Source organism: Oppia nitens, unplaced genomic scaffold (assembly GCF_028296485.1).
Source record: "Oppia nitens isolate AA-2021 unplaced genomic scaffold, nextdenovo-longstitch-racon4-pilon3 scaffold24_pilon_pilon_pilon, whole genome shotgun sequence".
In the NCBI taxonomy this organism is placed as follows: Eukaryota; Metazoa; Arthropoda; class Arachnida; order Sarcoptiformes; family Oppiidae; genus Oppia; species Oppia nitens.
The window spans coordinates 533,386-553,799 of record NW_026533204.1 but is presented as its reverse complement, the minus strand read 5'-3'; the positions used below and the strand labels follow the sequence as shown (position 1 = coordinate 553,799).

Here is a 20,414-nt window from a genome sequence, read left to right as displayed (position 1 = left end):
AAACTATCAATTTATATATCTGTATATATTTATTATAGACACATATGATAGTTCATTAAATAAAATTATCCTAGACACATTAATATTAATTACATTATTTATATTATTATTATTGATTATTTTATTTTGTTATTATTATTATTATTACATAATATACAGTACACTTAGTGGTATATAATAGGCTATTGTGTAAACCACCAAACAAAATTTTATATATATATACACTAGGTACAGTATAGTACATATACTATAAAATTATATATATATGTATAAAAACCATAGAAATATGTTTATTATTAAATATACTTTTATGATATTGGGATTGTACTGTAAGTACTGTATTACCATTGAATGTATTATACACTGTATATTATATATTGAATATACAGTACAGTGTAATAAAACTGTACTAAAAATTAAATGATAACAACAATACAAAACATAACAAACATGCCATCAATGATGTGTTACACACAACACATACAGACAACACATATACTGTATAGAAGACTATACCTACTGTTGCTTACAGTGTGTATATACTAACCGCACCGTTGGTATTGAAAACATAGTGTAGTCAACATAGTGTTTGAATCCCAACCCCCCGAATGTCGGCCAGTTTGACCACACGACCAGTCGATGGACAGACCACACACAAGACCACTGCCAATGTGTCTCAGTCGACGACAACGCCGACTACTACTACCACCGATGATCTGATCGGCTCGACTGTGATGGAGTCGACATTCAATTACATTATCGAGTATATTGTGGCCAAACGGGTGACTGCTGGCGGTAAAATTGAATATCTGGTCAAATGGTGCGGTTGGGATCAACGATACTGTACGTGGGAAACGGCAGACAACTTTGCCAGCGAACTGGTGGCCGACATATTCGAACAGGGAGTTCGGCGACAGTTGGCCGAAGATACGGGTATTGCCCGAGCGCTGGTCATTGATCGGACGGCAACCAGTCAGGCAATGATGGCCGTCAAGGGTCGTCGCGGTCGACGCCGAAAACTGCCAACTAATACACTGCTCAAGTCAACACAGCCTTATGGCGACAATACCGCCGTCGCCGTCGCCACCGATGACAACAACCGAAAGTCACATATCTTGAGTGTCATCCGCGACTACGAGCGGCTATTGGGTTCAGCGAATCTCAAGTCTGCTGCCCGTATGTCGTGTCCGTCCACACCGTCTACTACTACTACTACTAGTGACAGTCCATTGGTCAGTTCGGTGGCGGCGGCGTCTCAGCCGACGATGTTGTCGCCGACACTGCGATCCGTACGCTATCGGATGCGCGAAGAGCTCAAGACAAAGAAGAAGTCGACGACATTTAGTGATGAGATTTCATTAAGTGTTGTGTAAATTAATTATTAATATTATTATAATTAACAAAAAATTGTTATATTTTATTATTATTATTGATTATTAATGTTTCCTACCGTAAATTAATTATATGATATAATATATATATATATATATATTATAATCAGTATACATTAAGTTTTCACTTTTTATAAATATATTATTATTTATTATCTAATGATAATAATTTATTTATTTATTATTATTAGGTAATACCCACATTGTAATAATCAGATAATAATGTGTGATATGCTATATATAAGTTTTTTTTTTGAAAATTATAACAATTTTGTTTTTATATTTTTTTATCAGATAATACATAAGTTATACAATATATAAATATATAATTTAAGTCATTACACAAATTATTTTGAATTATTATTATTATTACTGTGATTATAGTGTAAAATTATTTGTTAAATAAATAAAGTGCTATAAATAATTAAAGATATCAATTATAATATTATTGAGTAATTATTTTTGTTTTATTTGCTTTAAAATTAAGAGCTAATAATTACATTGCAATTTAAGTCTATACTAAAATAGATTTAATGCAATAATTTTTTTTTAAACATTTCACAATAAAATTGACAATTTCATAAAACTAAAATTTATTTAGATTCACTGTATATTTTAAAAGATATAAAAATTACAAAAATAACTAATTATAAGTTTAAAAAAATATTGTAAAATAAACTTAATAGTATAAATAATAGAATTACGGCGGTCATATAATTCATATAAAGGTATAATAGACAATATAAACATAAAACTGGTCAGCGCACGGTTAGCTTTAAATAGTATAATAGGTATTTATATATTGCAATATACTAATTGCTAATTTTTAAACAAAAAAATATTTTTATAAACAATTAGTTAGACAATAATTTTACTACAATTTAGTAGTATTTCTATTATTTATATCAATGTTAATCTGTGTATTCGTGTTATTATTAGTGTTAAGTAAATTATAAATATTATCCTTAGTGTCTATTTCGGAGTCACTTGTTTTACCGACGTCAGGGCCAATGTTGTTGACAGCACCGGTAGTCGCCGCCACCGATGTTTTGCGACCCATAATTGATGACAGAAACCCGCCACCACCCGACTCATCGCTAGCGGCCGATCCGATTCGGTAACCGGTAAACGAAGTGTAGGCCCGATTTACTTGTCGACTCTCGTAGAAGTCGCCCTCTTCGATGAACAAGTAGACAATGTCGTCGACTTCTAGCTCGAGTATGGCCGTACCCGATGCCATATTGTACGATGTCTTGGAACCGCTAAACGCTGTGACGGTAGGTATACGATTGGTACGCAACGATACTCTCAAATCACTGTCCTTTTCCGATAGTATTTGAAATGTAAAAAAATAGAGTCCCGGTTCTGTACACATAAACACACCGTACAGTGGATTGAATTTGGCCTAAAAATATATAATATGGTCGGGTATTACACAGATTTGTTAAAATAGTTTTTAAATAAATCTAATGACTTTTTTCTTGTGTCTCAGACACAGATACTTACGGAACTGTTAGCTAACATAGTATGGTATGAAATGTAAGGACCATTACGTTCGCCTTTAGTGGCCGTAAAGGCTATGGTTTCTTGAGATTTGACAGAAACCGTATGAGTGAACAACCAAACTATACAAACAATTAACGAAAACTTCATTTTTTTGGCTATTAGTTCAAATTCAAATCAATTTAATTCAATTATTGAATGACTGAATTTTATTGTATTAATGTTTGAAATGTTTTTGCTTAAAAGTTTTACTAACAATTTGTATTAAATAAATAGCTATAAATTGATGCAAATATCTAAATAAGTTTTGATAAGGGTTTCACTTATTATTAAGGATTTTATTAAGGTATACAAAATTTGTATTACAAATCACAGGGACAGTAGGGAAGTACAGAAAGGGTAGTTCAGTGGATTATCTTTTATAAATTATAATAGACTAAAATATAATTGCAAATAAAATACACTATTATTAGTATTACAAACAGGATATACTATACATTTATTTTTGGCTATTTATTACTAATCCATTTATTAAACACTGGTTTTGAGGCTAAAAATCAATTTAGTTTAAATTTTTGCATATTATAAATGCATATCAAAAAAAATTTGCATTACGATTATTTGTTGAAATATTTTCTGTAATTAAATATTTATATATTTGCCAAAACATAATTGTCCAAACAACCAAAAATTTGATAAAATATTATTTTTTTTATTTCAAAAAAACATATGTTTTGTAATTTTTTGTTTAGTTTATTCATAGTATGGATTTCATACAATTGATTAATGATTATTTTTAGACATAATGATTACTTGAACATTTATATAGAAATTTTGCCTTATTATACACAGTATTAATAATTAGCAAACATGTGTAAAATAATGTATATAGATTTAATAATAAAGTTACAAATTCAATAATATAAATTATATAATAATTAATTATTTAGCCACATTTTGTAATAAATCTAATATATTTTACTAATTTATAACTTATATACATTTGATATATTTTTATATTAGACAGAATATAAAAAAAACTAAAAATAATATTGTAGTTAATTTGATTAAAATTTTAATAATAATAATAATTAATTATACATATGTAAGACATTTATAATAATCAACAAAATTATTTACAAAAACATAGTATTATTAATAACTGATAAACTCTTTTCCTATATTATGTCAAATAACTAAAAAAATATATCTATAAATAATAATATATTATAACTTATAAGTCAAATGAATCGATTGAATGCTATTAATAGCCTATTATTATTTAAAAGTATGCAAATTTAGTAATTCAACAATATCTTCAATTAATTAAAAATTTTATTATACAGTCAATATATTGAATATATTGTAACAATTTGTTTGACATAATATGTAATAATATTTATTTACATTTAAATAATAGAATAAATAATAATAATAAGTTTAATTTAACTGGATAAATTTTAATGATATTATAATATTATAAATATACTAAATGAATATTATAAATTAATGAGTAATGTATACTGTATTAAACATTTATGATTTGTTTTCATTATTTGATAACATTATTATAAAAGTAAAAAAATTAATTTCAATATACAAAATGTTAGTATTAATTATATGTTTGAAAAATGTTTATGATATTAACATAGAAACTATTATAAATATTTTTTTATCAACTTTTAATATTATTTATAAATAATTTTTAAAATTTTGTCAAATTTAACTAACATTTAGATATTATAATTATTATAAGTAAACTGTAGATTAATAGATAGTAACAAAATTAAAATTAAAAAACACTTTTTATTTTTAAATAATATGAATTATACGATGGAAATATATTATAATATGTATTACTATTATATTGTATAAAAACTTAAATTTACTAAATAAACAAACAAACAAAAAATAAGATTTAATTTAATAAAAAATAAATCATTTTTCAAAACAATCAATTAGTCAGTAAGTATAGTCCCTAATACTTGACACCATTACGAAAAAATGCCCGTTTCTTGCGTTTGTTGGTCAAACATCGGCCCCACCACGACCTCTCACTGCATACCTGATCCGTACGAAACATAAAACACTTGGTTTGCATCACATTGAAGAATAGTTTGCCCACCAGATTGGCGGCACCGGTATCGGCCAGTTTGAGACACGACCTGAATCTAAACCAGTAAATTATATTTTTATATATAAATTTTATTATATCAAAATTTAATTAATTTAATTAATTAATTAATAATTTACACCCATTTCTAGTATCATATATTAAAATATCTCTGTTTATGGCAACAAATATATAGGATATATAGTTTACTAACAACAAAATATGATATCTATAATAATAAAATTATACTGTATTAAACTATTAAATTATTATACTCCATATTATTGTAGTAGTAATATTATTATATAGTTTAATTCACTAATTGATTAAAACAACTAATAATGCTAAATAATACAATATATATATATCTAATAATATAAAAAACTATAAAAGCTATTATTTTCATATATTATTTTTTTGGAGATAATATACGATTATGATTATGATGTCTACTAATCTATTAATGTATATGTTTGTAATAAAAATATTATCGTCTCAACCAAACAAACAAACAATACAAAAGTATATAATACATATATTCAATGTATATTATTAAGTCATTTAGTAATTAGATAATATATTTTAATACATCAATGAAATACAATGACAATATGATATCAAAATTATATATATAGTATTGTCACTAATCTTGTTGTTGTTGTTTTTGACGGATTGTATGACTATAATGATGACAACAAAATTACTAATAAAAAATTTGACTACTAATACCGCAATGACTGGCATTAATGTCTATATATGTCTAGAAAAATTGTTATATTAAACTATATATTATTAGAAACATTTCAATCATAACCTCATAGTAAATATCTATTAGTAATTAGTAACTTTAGTAACTTAAACTTATTTTAACAATTTTTTTTATAAAATTTTATAAAAATTATTAGATATTTATTTATTTATTTAAAATAATTAAAACAAAATAGTTTATTTAATAAATACCACCACAAACTGATTCCACTAATGCAACCCATTTGTTAGTAATCCTATCATAATTTTATAAAAACATTTCTACACATTCATACACAGATAATATCAATCAATATACTGTATATAACTATATTATATACTGTATTATACTATTCATTCATTCATTCATTTATAGTCATTGTGTAAGAAAACACAATGCATTTGACCAGAAATATAGGATAAGCGGATCATTGGCCGCCCCATCGTTGACAGTATAAGCAACAATATCCCAACAATTGATGGTACAATCGGTTTTTACTGAGAACAGTAAGCAACAAAAAAACAGTAGTATTTTGTAAGATAATTGTTCCGCTCGGATGACAATTATTGGCGGAGACCACTATCGCACCCTTTATTACTCTCTCTCTCTCTCTTTCATCTCGTATTTTTATATGACATTCAATGGGTTAGACTTATATAATGACAGTTATATATATAATATACTTTATATAACAATCAATGGTATTGTAGTCACAAAATCAACGGTAAATTTTTTCTTTCTTTCTTTGCATTTAAGTCAATGCTTTGCACAGTCAGTGAAAGACCTTATCAATTGATTTCAATGATAATAATATATTAGTAGAAGCTTTTCATTTTTTTTGTGGGCACATTTGATGACAATAGTTATAATAATACCCTTTTATTAACTAATAGTATCGACACAACTATAGAAATAACATTATATATACTTTATATAATACATTGATATCAAACTCAGTATATTTATTGCCTTATATTATATACAATACTATACATTGCATATCATAACATAAGTTATTAAGTGATACCTATTTATATTCAATATATAGATATATCAAAGAGAAAGGGATCTAAAATCTATTGATTTAATACTAGTAATAATAATAATAAAAGTGATATGACATCCTATGACAATACATACCTCTCATCGCATGAACAATGAGACACATAATGAAACCTATGGATAAAAATAAAGATAGAGAGAAACTGGTATTAAATATTATTGACGATTAGTTAGGATTACATAACTGTTTACATGTATGTAATTATAATTATTGTGAAACAAATAACTTTTTAATTTTTTTTAATAAAAATAAAGTCCTCAATAATAATTTCTATCGTGTAATATTTAACTCTCATGTGATAAACAAAAATTATAAATTGTAATATAAAATATATATTGTATATACTATAATTTTAATTTCAAATATTATAACCATAATTGGCTAATGATATACTCTAACGTATATAATAAAACTCATGTTAATCTACGGTAGTTGTCCTTAACATTCAATTTTAATGTGTTTATATTGTACAGTATATATATACTATATATATATATACAGTAGTTTGTTTTCATTCAAATCATTAAATTATAAAATTAAATTAAATATATAAAATGATTAATAGATGTATAAATATGTCCTTCAAAAAACACGAGTGCACTATTATATACAATTATCCCACAAAAATTGTGTAACCCCTTAGTGTGAATTTTATTAATATTATTAACTAATAATTAATATAGACACCCCGACACACATGTATTTAATATTATACTGTATAGTCAATATTAATGTATTGTGTGTTAGACATGACTAAATATGGTTAAACAACCTAACTGTCGTCAGTGCTAATTTAACTAATAAGATAACTAAGCTGAGCACACAATTACCTATAGTTAAATAGATGATATTTCCATGAAAACGGGCCAATTGTGTATTTACAATAGTCGTGATCGCTGCCAAAAAAAAATAATACATATTACATATTAATGTGAATCGTTTAATTAAAGTTTATTACTATTACTTAATTTAATTTAATTTAATATTACTTAATACTGTAGTGACAATTATTTATAGCTAAATATAGTACAATTACTAAACAGTTTGATAACTGGTATTATAAATAATTTAATTTTATATTACTGTTAAATAATATGTTTTTCAATAACATTGTTTGTACTACACGTATGTAATGTATAAATGAAAAAATTGTTTTTCAAATAATATAATAAAAATTAAAAAATATTCTAAAAATATAACTGTTAAATTCATGCAAAATACATAAACAAATTATCTATAATTTGTTTTTATTATAAATTATGACTTTATAATTATCTGTACTATAGATATGAATAATAATAATATACATGTATTTTATAAATTATTTACAAAATTATACTATTGTAAAATACAAGTTAATAATTGAAAATTATTTATTGATATAAATTTATATATACAGTATATTAATATATATATATTATTGAGGCACACATACCGACAACAGCGGTCAGCGAAGCTGTGTTGACCCAAGTCCTCAAAGCTCATACTTGTGGATCCCTTTCCGCACCAATTAGTACCAGGATATACCAATAGATCGGCCCTTTTATTTCTCTATATGTTATATGAATTTTAAAAATATATTATATAAATAGTAAAAGTAATAATCTGGTAATATAATTAGTAATTTCATATTGATTTTGTATTTTTTATATATATGGGATGCAATGATAAATGAGACACTATACTACTGTAACTGTTTGTATAATACTATAATATATGTATTGTATTAAATGACAAACATTTTTACAGATAACGGTAAAGCAATCATTTGATAACAACAATAAATTGTGTGCTAAACTATATTTTCATAGATTATTCAAAAAAACATAACTATTAATTAATTCAAAACATTTAGCTATTATTATAAGTTATAACTGAGTGTTTGTTATTTATGCGATTATTATAATGTGGTTTAAAAATAAAGTTTTCGCAACTATTGACTATCAATTAGTCCTAAAGTTCTGGTATTACAGTACTAATACTGTTATTATAAGGATTATTATTTATACTGTAATGTGTATAGTATATCAAATTTTAAAGTTAACGATTCATAACATTTAATAGATGCTAACCTGTAGTGAACTTTTCCTTTTAGATTTGTAATCATATTTTTTGAGTAATTTACGATGAAATCGGTGACACCGATCCCTATATTGTTTAATATTTGTCAAACGAGACCATTTGGACCATAGATCTGTTCCATTGCCACTAAAATAGATTAAATACAAAAAAATCATATCCAGAATATTCTTGAATAAGAATATAATTATAAAGAATTTTTTATATGTATTTAGAAATTAATAACAATAATAATAATCACTAATAATAATCACTAATTTTTTACCCAAAATATGTAAAATTTTGGGCCAACCCACTGATGGCTGACTGATCGTTAAACTCTTTAAGCAAATGTCGGACACTCTTGGCATCGGTGGTGTACTCACAGTCTAGCAGTTCCTGATTAGACAACCATAACTGTATTAAATGTGTGCCGTCTGTTATCTATGAATATATACAAATCATACAAATCAATGTGTGTCTGGATATTATAGTTGGCAATTACACAACGATTGGCATTAAATTATATAAAATGTTAGACATTTGATAAGCAAACAAAAAAAATTGTATATAAAAATAAAACAAATGTTATGTCTCCCTATTGTCATACTTGAAACACGTTCAATAACACACACACATTGTATGTATTAATAACTTGAGGAATAAGAAAATACAGTTTAAAATAATATTTTAAAGATTTTTATTGACTTTTTTATAGACCTATGAATAGCACCGGTATATAAAATTAACTAAAGAAACGGAATTCCTGTTCAATACAGTAGATATTGTATATCACTAGAAATTTTCTAACTATCTTTTAATAAAAGTTTTATATATAGTTTTATATATAGTTTTATATACAGTTTTATATTTATAAATTGTTCAAAAAAAATGCTACCGGTTCACTGTATCGTTAATTTGTAATAAAAATTTCTATTTCCCAATTAGTAATATACAATTAGATATATGTTTTTATAATTTCATTTTTTTAATTTTAAAATTATACAAAAAACTTATACAATTTTTTTTGTCATTGAAGTTAAATGAAAATAATTTTTTAAAATGATAAATCTATTTTTTTATTATAGATAAATATTATTTATCTAAACAATAGCTAACATACCTGCCGTAGACATAGATCACCAAAACGGGTCTCAATTGACGTATAATTAAATAGTTTTAAACGGGTAACCCATTCACCATCCACTAGTCGGACAGTTTGGGCATAATTTTCATCAAACATTAAATCATTATCATTATTATAAAAACTAAATGAGTCATTATTGTTGGTCTCAAATATGAAATTGTTTGTTACTATAGTCGACGTTAAATTATTATTAATATAATTATGATTATTATGATTATAATTATTATGACTACAACTAACATAAAATGTTTGCATCAACGATAATATAATATTATGATATGTGAACAATATTAATAAATAGCCAATCATATCGATAATCATAATTTATGATTAATATATATTAAATAAATTATCACTTTAATAAAAATACTCTACTAATTAATAAAACAGTGATTATAATTAATTATAAAATTAAAAAAAATCACTATAGTTTTTATATTAACTTTTTTCAAATAACACTTTTAGATAACTAAAATTGATTTTTATATAAAAAAAAATTTTAGGCAATCATTCAATAAACGAGAGTAAAAAATGTGATAATTGTGTATTGACTTTCTCAGACACTGACTTCACGAGACTTTTATTGAGCACTGGTTGTAGGGCTTGCATCACATTTAGACAAGTGATGAAAAGGTGATGTGGTGTCTGTATGGTGTGATCAGTGGTGGTATGACTGACTAAAAAAAAAGTTTAGTTAGATTTAGAATATAGGGATGGATTTGGACAGAATGACAGAAAGAAAAGAAAGAGAGAGAGAGAGAGAGAGAGAGAGAGAGAGAAGAGAGAGAGAGAAAGAGAGAGAGTATATAGAGATGTTAGGATAGGGAGTTAGGGGGGAGAGAGAGAGACAGAAACCACAAAAGTTAGTTAACTTAAACTCATGTTACGCATGTCGTCAACTAATCTGTCCGTTCATGTGTGAAGGCATTCATTCACTCTCTCAAAGTCAAAGAGAGTAAATGAGAGGGAATGAGAGGGAGAGAGAGAGAGAGAGAGAGCAAAAAAGAGAGATTCTGTATGAGAGGGATAGGGAGATTTAGGTATCGGTCCACTGGTTAGTAGCAAACAAATTGTTGTCCATTGAAAAAAGTGCCTCAAGTGACTGACTGAGACCCACTATATGCTAGTTGTGATTACCACATAAAAACTTGGTTTCTGGAAATGGATGTATGTATGTACTGTATGTACTGTATTTGTGTGACTTTGTCTGTAGTGATGGTTAGATTTAATACTGTGCTGTAAACATATCCACTGAATACTGTAAATACTATATATGATATAAAAACTATTCAATAGTATTGGGTCGGGTGATGTGTATGTGCGGGGATTACAAGTGATTTGTTGTATAATATTGTGTTTTCATATTATGCTTATGAATGACAAAAACACAGATACAATGTTATATACTACAGCACAGGGAGAATACAAGCACTGGTATTATTATTAAACGATTTTCAATATTAAGAATTTGTTGTTTGCCATCAGATACTGGTGCCCACAATAGACAGATAGTTAGTGAGTGAATGAGTGAGAGGATGGAGAGGGAGTCCATCGGACCGTTCATTTACCATAGCTATTGAATATCACAGCTCCGAGAGCTACTACTACTACTAAAGTATACAACTGTACTGTAGATATTCTTTTGAGGGCACAGTTAGCATCTCATTTGGTGTAACGAACCTCAAAAAAGCCCCATAAAATTAAAGCGATTGTTAAATGAAATCGCTTCCAACAAATTTTGTTGAGAAAAATGCTATACATTGTTATATAATATACGGTATCACTAGTTGTAATCATAATTAAATCTATTATTATTATGAATAGGGAAAGGGATGATTTGGTTGGGGGAAAATGTTGTCTAAAATTACATTAATAATAAATAGTTGTCACTAAATGTAATAAAAAATAGCAAATTCTCTCTCTCTCTCTATTATTCAAACATTTTTTTAAATACAATCAATTGGCAGACAAAAAATAAGTCATTAAAAATTAGTAGAAAAAATCTCAAAAAAATAAATTTATTCCAAATTTTATTTTTTATTATTTCATTTCAAATATTAACCGAAAAAAAGTTTTGTTAGACAATAAAACACGAAATTTATTATCACTTTTTTTTTGTTTTGTTTAAATCAATAGTTAAATTACATATAAATCAATCCATTTTAATGGTTATCACTTGAAATGAGGTGACAATAAAAAAATTTGTGGATTTCTTTTTAGATGTCAAACAACCACTTCTTCTCTCTATTTCTTCATATTCTTCTCCAACTGCAACAACTCTTTCCGAGTCTTGTTGTGCTTTCGGGCGAATCGCAAGTTCCTCAACAGCTTGGCGTCAACCTATAAGGGACAGGGAGTTTAGAGACAGACAAAACAAACAAACAAACGACATTAATATCAATGACATAAAACTTGTACGACATTTGCAAGTTATGGCCACATAACTGATCACTCAATAGGGGCTATTGTGCGGACATTTAGCTTTCGGATAACACAAAATCTAACGATTTTTAGTGTATCATAGAGATGTATCACTCGAGACAACTGTCCCTTTAAGCAATACGATAGCTCTCTCTCTCTCTCTCTCTCTCTCTCTCATACAATAGGGTGAGGCTGTTGTCAACTAAATATTTATGAAGACATATAACAATGAAGTTTAAGTGCCGGTTCACGGCATTCCAAGGCCTAACCACCGTAAAGGCCATTCACCACATGAGCTTCCATAGCTCAGACACTTTTGTAATATAAGTGTTTTGCGACACAAAAAAAAATTTACATTTATTTCACATAAAAAAGTGTCGCAAATAATAAATATATAGTTTCTAACACTTTATTGCAACAAAACTATTTAACCCGTAAATTATTATAATAATAACATAACTATCGGTTCATTATTATAATGGAAAACATCAATAAAGACAAGTTATAAATGATTTTTATGACTTTCGAAAAATATTTAGAGGACAGGCCTAACAAATTGTAGGCTACAATCATACACTTTCATACATACCATAACTATTTATGCAATTATTGTAAAACCAGCAAAAAATACACATTAAATCCATGTTTTCATACATTTATGATTATAACTTACATTTATAACATTTTTTTAGAAGATAAATAAAATATTAAAAAAATATCTAATTTATGTGTTAATAGCCTTAATGGTAATTATAGTTCATATATATTACACACAATATCTAAGCACTGGTAGTCTATTTAAATTATGACTTTTCCCGGACTAAAATAATATTTAACAGACAAATGTTTCAGTGTTTCAGAGACCCCGACTAACTAAATTATTAGCTATTAAAATGATGACATTAATTATCAGCAAAAATATAAATGATATTAAATTAGCAGAAAATTATATAATCAAAAATAAATGTCTATAAAAGTATCACATTTAACAGTACCCTCCACTCTATCATCAAATTAGGTACAAATTAGACATACAAACTGATCCCATAAACTACATTAAAACTATTAAACAATTAATTTCAATTGAGACACACAATGCGACAGCCAATACAGACAAGTCCTTACACAACAACCCACACAAATGGCCATATTTTTGTGTCGGCAAAGACAACAAACAACTGGATGATCATTGGCAACAACTACTGACCCCTTTCATGGATTCCTTGCGAAAGCGTTTAGGCCTATGGATACCATTGCGGTGATCCTTGCGGTCTAAACAAAAAATATAAGGATACAAAAAAAAAACGATTATCAATTTAAGTTCATCGATGGTAAATGAATTGATAAATCACATGCCATCCCGATATCCACTACATTAATGGCCATCAGTCCATTAGCAGCACCGGGACTTTGCACAATGAAAACAATACTTACTCTGATTATGATTGGTATGATTCTTTGACTTTGCCATTGCGATCAATCAGTGGATCAATTGTCTGGTGATAATTGTCACCAAAATAAATACAGTTTTAATAGAGACAACAGTTGAGGGAAAAGGATGTGAAAACACGTTGTCGTCTAATAATATTTTAATATAACTACAGTGACATCAATAACGTCTCAATAAATAACAGCCCCTTTTGAGTACAGTATACTTATAGTATTTATTATACATTTACTATTTATATTGGTTTCTATGTTCACTACTAATATCCAAAAACAATTGTAACGTTATTAATGTTTACATCATATAGTGTTAGTGTATGTGTTAGTGTGTGTGACCAGTGGTGGCATCGGTTGAGTCGTCAATCAATACATACAGTCAGTCAATAAAGTACTATAAATACTACATATTGTGTCGGATAGTCTACCAACAGGTGTCGCACCGAGAGATATATGAGTTAGAGTTATAGAGAGAGCACTGGTAGCTATATTTAATGGGTAGGGCTTTCCTAACACAATAGATAGGCTCTCTCTCTCTCTCTCTATCTAACAGTCTAAGTGTCGGCCATTTAAGCGATTATTTTATTGTTTGCTATTTTTGTGTTGAATTAACAGCAAAAAAAAAATTACCGCATATTTGTATTACCGTTGAAGACAAGTGACAGTTTGACAGATGACTGACTCACGTAAGTAGTCAAAGCTTTGGACATACAGTTAGTTGTGTTAGCTAACTGTCCGCTAAATTTTTTGCTATCCTATAATTATCGGATGTAATATATTTATTATACAGAATACGGTTATTCGTCCGGCAGCGCACCGGCCGCCGGGTATGTATTATTATTATTATTCATAATAGTGGTCAACCATTTAGTAGATGAACCACTTTGCCGACGATAACACCAATTTATATGACAGATTGATTAATCTCTCTTTTTATTAGCTACGGCACCGGTTATGGTTCGTACGGCGGCGACTCGTACGGCTCATATTCGTCAACCGGTGGCGGCTCCGCTGCACCCAACTATGGCTCGGCTGCCGCCGGCAATCCCTATGGCCAACAGTCTGGCTATCAATCGACTAACGATCAATACTCATCCTATTCATCGCAAACCCAACCATCTCTTTATTGTAAGTTTAAATGTTGTTAAATTGCGCCCATTTTTTCATATTGTTTTGGCGATAATCTATAGCCGATGGCCAATCTGGGCAATCAAGTTATTACACTACTGGATCCACTGCCGGTGGAGCACCCGGTGCTGGAGGCGGTGGTGCCCAAGGCGCTGGCTATGGTGCCGGCAATAGTTATGGCAACTCGTATTATACGGCCGGTGGTGGTGCCGGATCGCATCCCGGCTCCGGTGCTCAGACAAGTCAAAGTCCGTATGGACAGTATCAGAATTCGGGAGCCGGCGGTCAGTATGGAAGTGGCCAAACCGGTTCCTCATTGGGTGGTGGCTTCGGCTCACTTTCCGGTGGCGGTATGCCTGGCGGTCCACCATCTGGACCATACGGATCAGGTGGTGGTGGTGGCGGCGGCGGCCCGAACTCGCACTATGGCGGAGGTGGTGGTGGTGGCGGCGGCCACGGAGGTTCGGGAGGATATCACGATGGTCTCGGCAACGGCGGTGGCGGCGGTCATATGAGAGGTCCGCCCAATAGTTTCAGGTATGGCTATTGAAACTTGTGGTTAGAATCTTAGATATCGGCGCTAAAAATCAATGAAAATTATTGGCAATTTTTGGTTTAAAATTTTTTAAAAGTATTAATATATTATTGATTTAATTACATGTAAATCAATGATTTTCTTGAAACAGTACGGTTATTATCGGCAAAAACAATAAGTACCGGTATTACCCATAATAATAATTTACCGAAAAAGCGGTAGTTATGGTTAAATTTCGTGAAACATTTTTCACAATTGTTTGTTATTTAACAGTTATTTACATAAATTAATATAGAGTTTTATAATTGATTTAATTTTATTTGAGTTTTAAATGAGTTTATTATTATTGAGTTTAAGAGTTTTTTCTATAATAATTAATATGAGAGTTATATAACTTAATATTTTAAAACTTATTGGCTTATCATAATAGTTTGATACTGTATTTTTAATTTATACTTTATATAATTTTTGTACAAAAAAAATGTTAAAATGGTTCACGAGTTGCTTAAATATAATAATAATCGGTTAATAATATTTTAACTACAATTTAATTTGATTTGTAGTTTTGTTTTAAAAATAAAAAGGTAATTATATTTCAGGTAACGTATGTATTATATGAGATGACAATATCAAGGCTTTGAATTTGAATGATATTTGGGTTTCAATCCTCGAGATTGTTATCTCACACCTATTTGTTTGGTTATATATATAATTGAAAATTAATTTTATTAATTAATGAAATGCTTGTCTTTTCATTTTCTCCAATGTTTACAGCAAACTATATAAATCACTAGAAAAAAATTCAATGAATGGTTGTGTAAATTGTCGGTAAATGTCTACAAAAAAACAAAATTAAAATAAATTTTCTTAAGATTTTTGTAATCTTAACAATAGTTACTCACAATTTAAAAGCTTATTTAGAGTTAATTTACTATTTTTACTAAACAAAATTTGTGTCTTTTATTTGTGTGTTACTTTAGTTTGTATTTGTAGTGAAAAATTAGTCAAATTGTTTGTAGATTATAGCATTTATATAGATATTTATAATATTTAAAACCAAACTTATTATTATATAATGCAATTTAGCTAAAAAATTAATGCAATTTAGTTATAAATTTAATGTTTTTTCTCTATAAAATTTTAAACAAAAATCAATTGTAAAATTATAATTGCAATAATGTTTGCTGTTATGATTGTAAGCATTTTTTATTTTTGAAATTGTAATTTAAAAACAAAAACAATGGTCTGTTTGTCTTCAAGAGAGGGAAAGTTGTTCAACACTGAGGATGTTTTTAAAGAGACTTAGAGTCTGTTTAAAAGAAAATAAGTCTGAAGATGTAATACTTGGTATATAAAGGTATAAGACATTGGATCCCACAGAGAAAAGTGGTATATTTTTATCCTAAATTGTCTATTGTTTTGTTATATATTTATATATTATTACTATTTATTAATATTATTATTATTAATCCTTAAATTTCTTTTGATTTGCTCATTATTTTACACATTATTACATATGTGTTACCTATGATGAGTATTATCAAGTGTTTGTGTTCAACATATATCAGGTTATAAACCAAAAATTTGCGCCAAAAATACTCGTTTGAATTTTATCATTGATTTATAGACCAATTTAATTGAAATTATGGATGAGTTGTTTATATAAAAAAAAATTGTTAAATAATTTGTTTAACAAAATGGTGTTACCTATCGTTTATCTAGAGGAGGTCATGGAGGCGGCGGCCGAAATTCCGGCCCCGGGTTTATGAAAGGTATAACTTTTGTAAAGTGTTTCAAAAAAACAAAAAATCAAATTTTACCAAAAAATATATTTAAAAAAGATGTTTTAATTGAGTACTCATACATACATATAAAATAAGTTTATTATTATCAATTGAGGGGTTTAAATGTGGTACCAATTGTTGGGGATGCTTTTATATTAATTGAGTTTTTATTTAATTGTGTTATAATATTACCATAATTCTTTGCTAGTTGATTTTCACTCACTATATATGTATATATCAACAAACTTTTTTAAATATATCAATTGATACAATAGTTTTTTATAAAAAAAAAACTGTGAATAGTTAGTTAATAGTTTATATAATTATTACGTGTGGTTTTACAACAACAAATATATATATATATGAAAAATATGAGTTTTCAAAAAAATATACAAATAATTTGATTGTAATTTCATTCATATTTCAATCAATTTACATATATTTTTTCTCTATATCTTGAATCTAATGGTAGACTATAGTAATGCATGCAATAATTTGATTTAAATTTTTGGGTTTTATCTATTTAGTAAAGATCATATTTGTTTTTTTAAATATTCTAACTATATTTACTAATATTGTTTTGTGTGTGTATTATACAGGAGGACGGGGTGGATATGGCAATGATCACTACGGACAGGGTATACATACAATTTAAATAATAGTGTATTTAAAAAAAATAATTACTAATTTTAATTGATCTCTAAAGTAGATATAAATCAAGATACGATATTTCTCTCTGGACTACCCGATGATGTTAATGAAGATCAATTGTCGTCACATTATGGATCCATTGGTATGGTTAAGGTATGTCTCGAACACAAAATTGTCGAACCAATTGTTGGCTAATTATTTGCAATTATTATTATTTATAATTAGTTGGACAAGAAAACTGGTAAATCAAAGATCTGGATCTATAGAGATAAATCTACGGGAAAAGGCAAGGGTGAGGCCACACTTACCTATGAAGACCCAGAGGCTGCCAAATCAGCCATTACTTGGTTTAACGGTTAGTTTTAATTGTTTTATTTCTAAATATTGTTTGCGAATAGTTTTTTTACAACTGATTGGTAATGTCTATAATTAGGCAAAGAATTTCCCGTCGGCACTGGTCGACTCGTTAAAGTAGAGTTTGCTCAGAGAAAGTCTGGCGGTGACAGAGGTTTCGGTGGTAATGATTTCCGAGGAGGTCGTGGCGGCGGTGGTGGAAGAGGTGGAGGTGGTGGTCGCGGAGGTGGCGGCGGCGGCCCAGGTGGACATCGCGGAGGTCCCGGTGGTGGGGGCGGCGGCGGAAGCAGTAACGACCAAGGCCGTCAAGGCGATTGGCGGTGTCCCGATCCGAACTGTAATAACAATAACTTTTCATGGCGTAATGAATGCAACCGATGCAAAGCCCCCCGACCTATGGATGATGGAGATATGACTCCGGAGGTCGTTGATAGCGGTGGCCATCGACGTGGTGGCGGTATGGGCGGCGGACCAAGAGGTGGCGGAGGCCGTGGAGGTGGAGGTATGCGAGGAGGCGGCGATCGATCGCGTGGCGGTGATAGAGGCGGACGCGGCGATCGTGGAGGAGGACGTGGAGGCGGAGGTCGCGGAGGACCACCTAGAGGTGGAATGGGAGGTCGAGGACCACCTGGCGGTGGAATGGGAGGACCTATGCGTAGTGGAGGACCACTCGATCGGAATCGACCGAAACCCTATTAAACCAATAGTTTAATATCTCTCTATAATCAACAATCGCTAATTTAAACGAAACAATTTGATTAATAGTTTTCCAAACAACTCATTGTTTAATATTATTTTTGTGTTTATCTTATTATTATTTTTTTATATCATATATGTGAATGAATCGATGAAATGAGTCTTTAAATCATTTTAAAAATAATAATTGATTTTTGTATTGTCATTAATATATATATATATTTATGTAGTTATGCCATTAAATACATTTCAAATTGTGTATCTCTCTGTATCTATGCATTTTGATTTGAAAACATTTTTTTGTCATAAAAAACTCATTTTTTCAACAATTCAAAAGTACAATTTACAACATAAATGTGTATAAATAAGTTATAAATATAATTTTATCATTATTTCAAATTTTTTAGTTACTGTATTATTTAATGATAATAATAAAAAAATGTTTCGATTCATCAAATTGTTGTTTTTTTAACTAATTTAATAATTAAAGTGTTCATTAATGAAAACACTGGTGCCATATCATGTATTGTTATTATTAACCGGAACGGGTGTTTAAAAATATATGACTGACTCTTTCCCTGAACTGTTAATTATATATTTTTAGCTATACTTAGGTGACTTAAATTGCATAAAAATCTATTTTCGCATTTATGATATCATTTATATTATATGATAAAAATTAAAAATCAAAAAAAGTTTTTTCTTCTTATTTTTTTAGTACAGTATTATTGTTGTTGTTTAAGTCAATTGTTTTTTTTGTTATTGCTATTATTTAAACGATAGGACGAAATTTTATTTTTGCACTAATTTTATTTTAACATATAATATATGCACATATTCTTGATGGTAGTAGTGATGGTAGTAGTAGTATTGGTGTTGGTGTTGGGAAATAGTATGACTCACTTGCCAGGGCAATAGTCTGTGTTAATGTTGTTGTGTGGATCAGTCCCCTGATCTTTGGCACCAACACTTGGTGTGTGTGTGTGTGTGTGTGTGTGTGTGTTGTTTGTATGTGTTTTATAGGGAACTGTAGATTTTAGTTATGTGTTGGTATTGTATTGTTATTTAATGGTGATACATATATTATTATTATATATACTGTATATATATATTAATAAAATAATTTAATTAATAAAATTTCAACTTTTTAAATATGTTAAACTTTTAAATCTAAATCATATTATTTGATATGATATAAAATATATAGTTGTTTCCCCTTAAGTGGTTAATCCCCTTATCGGAGGTCAAGTGTCGGCAAACTTCAGATAAATGAATAAACTAAAACTTTACAATTGATAAGTATTTAAATATTTTTCAATCATTTTTTACTGACAAAAATTTTTTTGCATAACTTATTTTCCGCCAAAAATTACTTCAGA

At 28.5% G+C, this 20,414-nt stretch overlaps 4 protein-coding genes across 5 annotated transcripts; 2 read left to right on the top strand and 2 right to left on the bottom strand.

The window, feature by feature from the left end:
• Positions 1-467: 467 nt before the first annotated feature.
• On the top strand, positions 468-1,420 carry LOC128953907 (chromodomain Y-like protein). The gene has a single exon (XM_054299442.1). The coding sequence runs from the start codon at positions 609-611 to the stop codon at positions 1,371-1,373; it is 765 nt and encodes a 254-aa protein (XP_054155417.1). The 5' UTR covers positions 468-608; the 3' UTR covers positions 1,374-1,420.
• A 681-nt stretch (positions 1,421-2,101) lies between these two features.
• Positions 2,102-3,144, bottom strand: LOC128953916 (complement C1q tumor necrosis factor-related protein 2-like). The gene is made up of 2 exons (XM_054299453.1): positions 2,898-3,144; positions 2,102-2,796 (listed from the first exon to the last, which is right to left on the bottom strand). Exons 1-2 carry the CDS (start codon positions 3,042-3,044, stop codon positions 2,266-2,268), a joined length of 678 nt encoding a protein of 225 aa, XP_054155428.1. The 5' UTR covers positions 3,045-3,144; the 3' UTR covers positions 2,102-2,265.
• A 1,686-nt stretch (positions 3,145-4,830) lies between these two features.
• On the bottom strand, positions 4,831-10,119 carry LOC128954037 (uncharacterized). Its single transcript, XM_054299600.1, has 7 exons — positions 10,000-10,119; positions 9,163-9,320; positions 8,891-9,026; positions 8,254-8,369; positions 7,649-7,714; positions 6,896-6,931; positions 4,831-5,065 (listed from the first exon to the last, which is right to left on the bottom strand). Exons 1-7 carry the CDS (start codon positions 10,117-10,119, stop codon positions 4,873-4,875), a joined length of 825 nt encoding a protein of 274 aa, XP_054155575.1. The 3' UTR covers positions 4,831-4,872.
• A 4,254-nt stretch (positions 10,120-14,373) lies between these two features.
• Positions 14,374-19,212, top strand: LOC128953998 (RNA-binding protein cabeza-like). 2 transcript variants are annotated; one of them, XM_054299555.1, is made up of 9 exons: positions 14,374-14,573; positions 14,678-14,714; positions 14,828-15,015; positions 15,078-15,552; positions 17,273-17,322; positions 17,934-17,972; positions 18,044-18,138; positions 18,211-18,340; positions 18,419-19,212. In XM_054299555.1, exons 1-9 carry the CDS (start codon positions 14,561-14,563, stop codon positions 19,036-19,038), a joined length of 1,647 nt encoding a protein of 548 aa, XP_054155530.1. In that variant the 5' UTR covers positions 14,374-14,560; the 3' UTR covers positions 19,039-19,212. The 2 variants fall into 2 exon arrangements, with proteins under 2 accessions (XP_054155530.1, XP_054155529.1); XM_054299554.1 differs by having other exon boundaries at positions 18,041-18,138.
• Positions 19,213-20,414: the final 1,202 nt, after the last annotated feature.

Excerpts from the sequence above, each read along its gene's own strand:
- LOC128953916 (XM_054299453.1), bottom strand. The coding sequence starts at position 3,044 with ATGAAGTTTTCGTTAATTGTTTGTATAGTTTGGTTGTTCACTCATACG. Across the intron at positions 2,797-2,897 it reads CTATGTTAGCTAACAGTTCC|GCCAAATTCAATCCACTGTA; the intron begins GTAAGTATCTGT and ends ATATATTTTTAG.
- LOC128953998 (XM_054299554.1), top strand. Across the intron at positions 17,323-17,933 it reads CGGCCCCGGGTTTATGAAAG|GAGGACGGGGTGGATATGGC; the intron begins GTATAACTTTTG and ends TGTATTATACAG. Across the intron at positions 17,973-18,040 it reads CAATGATCACTACGGACAGG|TAGATATAAATCAAGATACG; the intron begins GTATACATACAA and ends TGATCTCTAAAG.
- LOC128953907 (XM_054299442.1), top strand. The coding sequence starts at position 609 with ATGTCGGCCAGTTTGACCACACGACCAGTCGATGGACAGACCACACAC.
- LOC128954037 (XM_054299600.1), bottom strand. The coding sequence starts at position 10,119 with ATGTTTGATGAAAATTATGCCCAAACTGTCCGACTAGTGGATGGTGAA. Across the intron at positions 8,370-8,890 it reads AAAGGAAAAGTTCACTACAG|AGAAATAAAAGGGCCGATCT; the intron begins GTTAGCATCTAT and ends TATAACATATAG. Across the intron at positions 5,066-6,895 it reads CATTGTTCATGCGATGAGAG|ATTCAGGTCGTGTCTCAAAC; the intron begins GTATGTATTGTC and ends TTACTGGTTTAG.